General features: G+C 39.8%; 1 protein-coding gene across 1 annotated transcript in view; it reads right to left on the bottom strand.

Annotated features, from left to right (window-relative positions):
- The window catches only part of OTOGL (otogelin like), a 79299-nt gene extending 72554 nt beyond the window's left edge, over positions 1–6745 (bottom strand). Inside the window, exons 1-6 of the mRNA XM_026049724.1 lie at positions 6667–6745; positions 5765–5804; positions 4615–4663; positions 2970–3027; positions 1720–1818; positions 891–1045 (exon numbers count right to left, since the gene is read on the bottom strand). Coding sequence (XP_025905509.1) covers positions 891–1045; positions 1720–1818; positions 2970–3027; positions 4615–4663; positions 5765–5804; positions 6667–6745 — 480 coding nt within the window. The remainder of the gene's footprint in view (positions 1–890; positions 1046–1719; positions 1819–2969; positions 3028–4614; positions 4664–5764; positions 5805–6666) is intronic.
- Positions 6746–10591: the final 3846 nt, after the last annotated feature.

The following is a 10591-nucleotide window of genomic DNA, read 5'->3' as shown; positions in this document are numbered from 1 at the left end:
TTAGAACGGGTATGTTAAGCTGGGATTCCTCCTTTAAGATCAGACTTCTTTTCCTCTCCTAGCCTGTAGCACAGAGTCAGTAAGGCAGTGAAAGAGCATCCCAGAAACCACAGTTTTTGCTCTCAGTGAAATTCACTGAAATACTGATTCTAGATTTACGTATGATCTTAGGTTTTGCTATAATGTCTTCTGAAAACATAGAAGACCATTGCTGCACACACAACCCAAAGAATTAAAATAAAATGATGGAAGACAAACGCCACAGCATCTCTCCATAAAGTGAGTGAGTAGAAAAGGCAGTATGAAAGTTCTATCAGATTAACCTTCACTAGGTACAGTTTTAAGGGCATAAGGAGATGATTTGTTTATAAATAAAATCAATAGTCTTCAGACCCCAATTTCCCAGAAAGGATGCAGATTTCTGCTGGGCAGCTGATGTAGAATGCTGACACTGGTGAAGAGCAGGCCAGCACGTGCAGGGGCCAAACTATCAGGCCTGTGACTGTTGCTTGTGCTTTACTGAAGAAYCCACTCACTTCTACAGTCTGACAACTCAAATTTATTGTGTTTCCACGGTCTGCTTTAGGATCCTTTTTTCCTACACAGGATTTCCCAGAAAGGAGCGATCAGAGATCCTTTTTAGGATAGAGGGAGTAAAAATACTATTTTTATTATACTGACTCTGTTGATTACTTATTATTTCATTAGTGTTTTGAATTACTGCACATAGGCTCAGACATTTTCCAGCAGCACATTTTTAAATCCAGGTAAATAAAGCAACATTTAAATCAATTTATTGTCTCCCTTCTTATTTTACTAATGATGAAATGCAAGTCCTATAATACAGAAATACTCAATGTTGTATTTCTAATACATGCTTATATACCTACCCAAACAGTGTACTGGGGTTCTGGAGTACTGCAGTCCTTTGCAAAAATGTAGGAGCAATTTCCAGGGAAGTAGTAGTAGATGCCATCAAATGTTTCAAAATGATACTGTCCCCATGACTTGCAAATCCCATCTCGGTCCTTACCACTGTTAGGTACTGGAAAAAACACAGAATTTTAAACAAGAACATTAGTCAAAAATTGACAGGTTTCACAGCCATGAAGTAAGAGATTTTAAAAAACTAATAGCTTCTAAAGGAAATATGGAAAAGTACCAGAGATTCTTATTTGTCCAGCTTCAAATAAAGTCAGTAATTTTATTTTTCTTTTAATCTTCAGGGTACAATTTTAATCAAGTAACATCATAATTAAGTTTTGAATTTGTTGCAGTGGGGCATTTTAATTATAAATAGAGGCAAAGAGTTTAGATTTACAGCAGATGCTGGGCCATGATTCTTGCTGATCCTTACACACAGCAGATACCAGAAAGCAGAGCTTTAGAACAGCTGATCATTTTTTTTTGCAATAAATCACTGTTGAGAAAATGCAGTGGCTTTTTGATTATGCAGTTRAATAAGAAAACCTGGTTAGCTGACGATATACCAGATAGTATTTGCTCTGGCATCTGTGTATCATTAGAGCCCAAATCTAAAACACAGACATACCAGATGATGATCTATAAATTTTCATTAAGATACGCAATTTGAATCCTCTTTGCTACTACTTGAGTGACAGCCCAACTACAAGCATGCTGTGAGCCAAGTAGTTTTTACAACCTGCACCTTCTATCTCAGCTGAACTTGAAACTCAATTCTTTTGGCCCCAGACTTACCAATTTGGCACCTGTTTCCTTGAGCCTGAAATATCTGACAATCACATTCCCCTGCCTCCGTACAAACTGCTCCATTAAGGCACCCCTGAGGACAAGAACCTGCGAGCAAGTAGAACAGGGTGTTTTTTAGTAGAAACAGTATTTTGCAAACGGCCTCAGATTATTTATTGTAGCAGCTATCTTAGCTAAGAAAAGTAACCAGCAGCAATGTCCAGTTTTCAACATTTTCTCACTTCTATCCTTTGTGTTCCCTGCTTAGGAGAGATCTGGGGTTCTCTCTCTGGGTTTCAGACTTGTAAGCTAGCAAAGGAGCAGGAGGTCAGCCTCCTCCCAGCTAACAAAAGGTCACGTTCCCATGTAAAGCAACCAAATCCCAGTCCTCCTCATCTAGAAATACATGGGACGCAGATTACTCCAAGTGGCTAAATTCAGTACAATTTATACGTATGTTCAGCTCCTCCCTCCTAAGCTTCATGTACCCTTTGCTGTTATGCTTATGAACGGTCTAGAATATATAATTTCCAAAGTCCAAATCAGTTATAAATAACCTTCCCTTCATGCTAAGAAAAAATAAATGACCAGAGTCAGAGACTTAAGATTCCATGGGAATGGCTCGTTTTGTATCAGTGATTGTGGCTAAAAGTAGCTTCATTAAATGTCTTTATTTTATGCTCACAAGCTAAGACCTCGCTGCTCTCTGCCAACCATGTGCACTAAGAAGGCTCTAAGTCATCACTCCCCAATTGAGGGGGAAAAACAGAGTCATTACCCCAATTTTAGCAGGTTTTGGAGCAGCTCCTTTCCCTCTCAGGGCAAAAACTAAACCCCTCAATACAAGCCCCTACAATCCCATAGAGATTAAAAAGCATTGCAAAAATGTAAATAAATAAAATGAAGCAGTAAATAAAATAAASAGACCTTTCTGCTTGCAGCAAACCCACACTAAAGCTGCTAACAGCACAGATGAGAACCAAAAACTGGACTTTTCACAGTAAAAGCACTCACAGAAGCAAGGATCCATTCAGAACATTGACCTTCACCGTGAAAACTCCTGTTTTACAAGCTTAGTTTTCACCTTCTTCCATTTTAAAAACTGTTTTCCTGATATATGTATGCCAAGGCTCTGGAAACAGAGACAAGGCAAAAGGTACGGCATATAAAACAGCAGTACCACAGAAACCCTATTTTCTATAGAACTGGTGAGCTATTGTATCTGTATGTATCTATATAASGTAGCCTGCGGTACTGACCTGGAGGACTCCGGGTAAAGGCCCGGCGAAGGCGAGACCGAGGGGAGGCAGCGTGGTCCTAGGGGAGACAGAGACAGGCACAAGGCGCCGGTCAGCGCATCGGCAGCGCTGTGGGGATAAGCCTGGCCTTGCAGGGCCATGGGGACTGCAACCAACTTCTTGCAAYGTGGAGGCTGCAAATGGGGCACGTGGGGCTATGGCAACCTGCCGTGGGGACAGCAAGGAACAAGGCCCCACAACTCTGCGGGGAGCGGAGGACTGGGGATGGCTGAGCAGGAGGGTCGTCATCCTTGCCCTCCACGTTGGCAACATGGACAGGCACGTTGGCCTTTAGACCCCCGCTTTGGCTGGGGACACACGTCCATCTGCCAGGCCCGGGGCTGCAAGGAACGCCTGGAGCCTCTTCAGCCCTAAGCTAGTGCAGCTTGTCACGTCCTATCCCAAGAAGAGGTCACATTCCCTGGGGAAAGCACTTGGGGGGCTTTGCCCTCATTAGCCTGAGTGGGAATTTTATCAGGGTGAAGTGCTGGGTAGCTAGATTCCCTGGTGCATTTACTCGTGGCTATTTTATATCCTTTTGCTTTATACAACAGTGTCCTTCTCCTTAAGYAGCTCTTACCCTGTGTTTTCATTTGGTCCCTCTCAGACATATTTACAGGAAAAGAGTTGCCCTCTGCTGCTCCCCACACGCACCCACCAGCCCCCCGCTGCACAAGAAGSAAAATAAACCCAAGAGGCTTTTTGTCCTTCACCCCCTGCTCAGCATTCCCTGTGCTTGGAGAGGGCTTGGAGTTTGAACTAATGGGTCTCAGAGTGACCAGGGCTGTATAATAAACATTACAGAGTAAGGCTCACCAGCGCTTTACACAGTAACATAAATGCTTCCCTTTTCCCACTGTAAATACTTTAGCAGAATTTGCTTTTTTCATGGCAACAAAAGTCAGCGTGGAACTGAACCAGATCACACAGTGGAAGGGTCCCCATTTCAAAAGCAAAAATTATTCTTAGTCCTAATAGCCTGTCATTATCCAGAGTGGTTCCTTATCATCACTAGACAAAAACACCCATTTCTGTTCCCTGTATTCAGTTACTTTAACTCAGCAAAGCTGTTTTTTTTTTTTCCTGTCTATTATTTTTGAGGCACAACATCTCTGCTGTGACACTAATTTCCTGTTGCATCCCCTTCTTTATTGGGTGCAGCCCTAGGTGCGTGTTGGAGTGAGGGTGTCCCCAAGCTGCAGGAGCCGGGGCTGGGCCATGGCCACCCCTGCAGCTACAGCAGGAGCCTCACCTATGGTTTCACCATTGCTCTTCTCCCCAAACACTAACAGCTTTCTGGGGCTGCCACAAAGGACCRAAGAGCCGCACTTTCATTTCCCATGGTGTGTACCCATCAGTTTGTCAGGATGGGTAATTCAGGGCGCATTTTGATAAGAATGAATGAATGAATGAAAGAGCGAATGAATGAAGGCTGTGGGTTTAGGTTTGAGGCAAGCAGGTAGCCACTCCTCTGCCCTGTCCTCTTGTTCCCGCTGCTGTTCTCCTTACAAAGGCTCCCTTGTCACCAGAGCCAAGCCCCAGGGCAGAAAGGGAGGGAGGGAGGGCTCCTCCCGTGCCGGATCACTCTTTTGGAGGCATAACCTACCTCTGCTGYGAAGAGATCTCTTTTCTGTCGAGCTGCATTAAACTCAGTTCTGGAAGAAAACAAAAAGCATCTTGTATAATCAAAGGTCTCCGGAGCAACCTGAATAAGCAGTGCCCCTGAGAGAGGTGTTTCGCTCTCATTTCCAGCACTTTATCAAAGAGGTCTTTCTTGGGTTAACATTCAAAAGGTGACTTTTTTTTTTTTTCCTTTTCATGGTCTCCTTTTACAGAATTCAACAGTGCTCCAATCTCTGCTCTCATACGTGGGAGGCTTGTTCACGGAGGTGCAGAGGGTTTACAGGGGAGAGAACACCAGCAAAGAAGACTTATRCGACAGGATACCAAATTGTGAAGTTGCTTCATACATACGCAACAGTGCGTGTGTAGGGAGTTCTCCCTAGGGTTATTTCAAGGTGCTACGATGGTACCTTTAAACACAAAAGATGACTGTCCAGCTGTAACTTACTTAAATCCATGATTAACTTCTTTCTTTTTTTTAGAAACAATAGCACCAAACTACAAAACATGATTTTATCAACAGTCCAAGATGTTATCATCATTTATTATGCATCTGTGTTCACTAGATGTATCTGAGGTCATTAGACATCCAAAGCTATGTTTAACTGAACACTTCTATTGAAATTGATGGCATAGTTCCCATTTAATTCAATGGGATCAGGAACATTCCCTAGTTTGGGGTTTGTTTGGATTATATCTTCTACATAAAAGCATGTATTGAAAGTGTTTATTTAAGGCAGTATAGCACTTACTTTTTTGTGCTTCAAATAGCAGCTAGGATTTTATCATGCAATTAAAAATGTTAGAAAGTTATTCTTTTAATGTATTTTTCCAGACATGAAATAATGACCTCACCCTAATTTCATGCTATTATTCCTCTAAACTTTTTTTTTGAAACCAGAGAAGCATCATTCTTCCTTAGTACCTCAATTTTTCAAAATGAGGATCCATGGCCTTTATGTAAGTTTTTTGAAGAGAGTTGTAAACATTCTGAAAGCACATTTTTACATCCAAGCTACTAAAAATTGCACATTCAAGACTACATTTTACTTCCTAACTTGTACTGTGTCAGATAAACCCTATTCATTCTTGTTCTGTTTTTAAGACTTGACAAATAGGGAATAAAAACTTACCTTGAAGTTCTTTTCAAAAGAGAGAACTTGCAATATGATCCTGTAGATTGAAAATCATTGAGTTAGTTTATTTTTTTCTACAGCCTCACCCTGCATTTGACAAACAACAATTTCTTAGGTTTAAAAAAACTCAGCTTAATTTTATTTTTTAAAAAATATAGCTAATGATGTTTTTCCAGATAATTTTTATGCTGCCAGCAAGAAGAGGATCAATTCAGAACTGATAAAATGCAAGAGGTGCTCAGAGCCATCCAGAATCGTATTTCTATATATACCTATACTTTTATATATGTATATACCTATAATAATTTGCTGAATGTTACCTATAAAATTCAATTGCAATCCATTGAAAACATTACAGATCCCAGGGATTTCTTGGAATGAGAATGTTCTTTCTCATTTTGCCTTAGAAGTCTTTATAATTGCTCCAAGGGAACTGTTTACAATATCCATTTGCACTACATATACTGATAAAAAAAGGGCTAGTTTATATAACCAGAAGAGTGATTATTTATTCTAGAGTTCTAAAAATGTTCAAACAAATTGCAGGTGCAGCCTGCGCTTCATCAAAAAAATCATACTCTACTCAACATCATTATCTGATTGTGCATCTGACAATAACATGATCAGAAAAATTAGTTTTTCAATTCTTCTGTAAAAAAATCAAGTTTAAAAAAAMWTWWAAAAAAAATAAAAGAAATACTTTGATTTCAACAGAAGCCAGAGAAAATGGTGAGATATGTTTTCTCAACTGGTGTTATTCTGCTGACTCCAATAAGGGCCATAAATGTTTTGTCTTACAATGAAAGAAAAAAAACCTACTTGTATTGCTGAAATATTTAGAAAAAATATATATATTTTTAAAAGCTAGTACTAGCATAAAAATTGAATAATGTTCTTACCTTGCAAAAAGAACAGCAGAAAATGAATCAAGAATATGCTCCAAGGTATCATTAAATTGAGCTTTCCCACTATGTTCATTTCAATATAACTTACAAATAGAGAATTTATCACAATTAATGGCTTTGATTATGACGGCATCTTAGAAATAAGTATTTCTATTGTGTGCTTAAATCCTTTAAAAATTAGGTAGATTCATTATTTAAAACTATATAATGCAAAAAAAAAAGAAAAAAGGAAAAGAAAAAGGAAAAAGAAAAGAAAACATCAAGCTTGGTCGCCACGTCGAGCTTCAGGAGCTTTACAAAGGTTGCATATAGCTTTCTTTTTTTTGCATATCTCTCATTAGAAATGCACGGTAGCTGCTCGGCAGCCCGTATTCGTTACCCTTCCACCGGCGCTGCGAGCCTCCCTTCTCTATTGAATTGAAGCGGCCCTTTATAGCAGGGCAGACAATGGCATGGGACGAAGCTCGGCCGTGTCGTGACGCTCTGAGAGTCCCCCCAGGCGTCACGTCCCCTTGGTGCGCATGGAGGCGTGCGTCAAGCACGCTGCCCTTTGCACGTTTATTACAGGGAAAACACTCAGCTCTTTTAACACCTGCTCCGGTGTTACTGCATCAGGGAGCAACACGGGAACCTCTAAAAACAGTCTGGTTTCAATGTSCCTCGTTGGTTCTAAAAGGGGAGACGTCAACTTCCATTAAATAACACACCTAGATGTTGAGGAATATTTATAGATACTTTCGTTGGAGTAGTGTCTTCTTATATAACAAAAGAAAACTTCCGAGACATTCCTTTTTTAATGAAGTGTTTTGAAAATCTCTTTAGCAGAAAGCAGAAAAGTCAGCTAAGCTAATGGGTTTCATTCCTATTTTTCCAAGAAAATATATTTTTTAAAAAATTAAATTTAAAAATGACCAGAGYTAAAATGGAAACAAAAATTACTCARTCCTAAAAAGTAATAGAAACATTACAAAAGCATAGTTTTAAAAACATGTACTTCTTGTTAAAACTGTTACTACTGCCAGTCTTATTTTTAAAGCCTCTCTTGCCTAAACCTCCACTCTTCCCAAGATGTGTTTTGTAGCATGCTCACAGAATCCTACAAAATTTAGTTTTGAATCAAAAGTGAATTCAGAACTTGGTGACCTCTTGGTAGTCATCAAGATTTCCCCAACAATTCTTCAAGCCCTTTCTCTTGTTCTCTCCCAGTTGGCCTAGGAGTGAAAGCAAACAGGCAACCTCTCCAAATGAAAATTTACTAAAGACCCACTGAAATGTGTTATTTGTCCACATTCTTTTTCATTATTCCAGAAATCCTAAGGCAAAAATATTTCCTAGCACAGAGACTTTCTTCACTACATTCTTTGTTCTGTCATCTGCATCAGTAGCTCTGGATTTGGAGGACTGAACAAACTGTTATCATCTATAAACATCAGTAATATGTAGTAGTTGATCAGAGGGGATAACCTGAGGTATGTTTGCATCAAGGAGCAAACACACAACTTTGACTGAATTTCCTGACTTGCTACCATCCACCTTGCCACCAGTTAAAGATGCAGCTGTAGACGTGGCTTATACCACCGGGTACTGCAGCTCRTGAAATGTTGGATCTCTACTTTCATAAGTGAAACATTTGAATCTGTAAAGCTGACATCTACACAATACACATTCAGGAGGGCTTTTGCTTTGTGTTTTTTTCTCTAACCAGCTCACAGCTAGTCCCATGGGCTGAGTACTCAGCAGCAGTTGAACTGCATCCACCAGTTTAATTTCATCAGCTCTACTTAGTCCAAAACCACTCCATGCTGCAAACCAAAGCAGAAGTGAACTCCCCATTGAAATTAAAACATTAATGTAGTCAGACAGTCCAAACATCTGCCTTGCAGGAGGTGGCAGAGACTAATTGACTTTAGTCTCTTGTAAATTTATTGTTAGATGAAATGGCTTGTTGCTGCCTAATCCAAAATGCATCACCAGCTTCTTACTCTGTTTTCAAGTTAAGACTGGTTCCTCATCCCAAACAAGCCCGTATTGCACATCATGCTTCATACACAAATTCACAGATGATTCTTTCCATTAATACATGTTGGCTTTTTAGTTGAACAGGAATTATTTTAAGTAGCATTTTCCACAATTATTTTGTAACTAGGTTGAGAAATATTTGGTTCATTACCATGTTAGTATTTCACAGTTTGACTTCTGATTCTTAAAAAAAGTAGACTAAGCTGTAAAGGAGCTTTGGAAGAGTGAGATGAATAGGTTTCCTTAGGTTTGGTTATCACTGCTCAGTGAAGGGTGGAAATAGCACAGTTCCAAAGGAATTAAGAGTATTAGTTAATAGGGGAAAAAAATTATTCAGTCAAATACACTGAACTACTCATAAGACTATTTTAAGAAAACAGATTTTTTTTTTTTTTTTTTGAATCTAATTACATCCTGGCAATGACTTACATTAGCTACACAAGCAGTAGAACTTTCACAGATTATGACTTCTGAAAAGAAAATTAAACAAAAAAAAAAGATTGTATTGTAGAAAATAATCACATTGGTAAGAAAATGAACTCTGAGAACACACTAGCTTACATTTAAAAAAACGAAAAGYGACATGTTTAAATTACACATTTTTCTTTAAAAACTTCTCAGTGTTTATACATTTGCCTATTAAAGTCAAAATTAATTTGCCCTACAGTTCCTAATATAGTAACATTTAAGAGGGCTTAATTTTATATACAGCTTATGCAGTTTCCCAGGGCTCATAGTGGGTGAGTACAGAACAGCCTTCAGTGACACGAGCTCAAGTTCTTACTTGAGATCTGGAGACTATCCTCAAAAAAATAAAATAAAAAGAAATAAAAAGATACTTTTCTAGAGTTCCTACCCAAATCTTCATTGAGCTGCTACTTTCAATGAAAGTTCAGTCAGAGTCACATTTTGATGCATTTTTCTGATCTTCTTCCTAGGGATTAACAGCAGTGAAACCAATGAAAGAGAAGGACCACAGCAGCTCGGGAGCAGTTCTTAGGTTCCAAGAACCATCCCCACAGCTCCTCGAAAACCTCATCATGGGCTCCAAGACCTGATTGCCACCACTTCTCCGTGGGAGGGTGGCTGGATGCAGTCGCATCAGCCAGAGCAGAGGCCCAGAGCCGCCAGAAGCTCTCCAGCCCCACACAACCGTGACACCAGAAAGGGAAACTTCATGAGCAAGGGGTGCCTTCCCTACCGCATCTTTCTCGTGCTTGGTCTGCACGCTGGTGGTACTTCCCCAATGAAGCTAAGCCCTCTAGTGGTTCATCAGCAAAGAGCCATATAGGGAGAACAACTGAAACAAAGCAAAACAAGAAAGTCCTTCAGCACCCAAGCAACYTCCTTCAACTGACATTTCTCCTTTAGAAAATAAGCCTGTTATTTTTAATATATGTAAATTTTATCACTCCAGGGGATTAATAGGGCGCTTTCATAGGAGCAGAGTTAAGTTGGGAAAGCATTTTTATTATGTTAAGAGCTTTTTGTTTGAAGAAAAAAAAAAACAGAGATAGTATCTCCTGATATATTAGTTGCAATGCGAGCTTTATTTTCAGCCTTTCCATAAGAGAGCAACAAAAGAAAAATCTCCAGTCGTTACAAGCTGTTCTGTGGGCAGCAGAACAGATAAATCTGTTTTCCCTCTGACTATGAAAACCACCCCTTAAGTTACCCCTGTGGTTTCTATCTCCCCATGGTGCCTCCGTGACTTTCACCTCCCAGTGACTCTGGATCCYCTTATTCCCCGTATTTCATTGCTCCAGCAGTTAAGTCAGAATCGGTTTTGGACAAGCCGCAGGATATTCTCTGCAGCTGCCAACTGGCAGGGTAGGACCCATTTCCTAAGCAGGCCGAGAGCTGCTGCTTTTCAGTAACCACGTGAGCCAGATGAATAGAG

Source organism: Nothoprocta perdicaria, unplaced genomic scaffold (assembly GCF_003342845.1).
Source record: "Nothoprocta perdicaria isolate Ctin4 unplaced genomic scaffold, notPer1 scaffold_61, whole genome shotgun sequence".
NCBI lineage: Eukaryota > Metazoa > Chordata > Aves > Tinamiformes > Tinamidae > Nothoprocta > Nothoprocta perdicaria.
The sequence above is the reverse complement of the archived record's forward strand: the minus strand, read 5'-3'. Positions and strand labels throughout refer to the sequence as shown.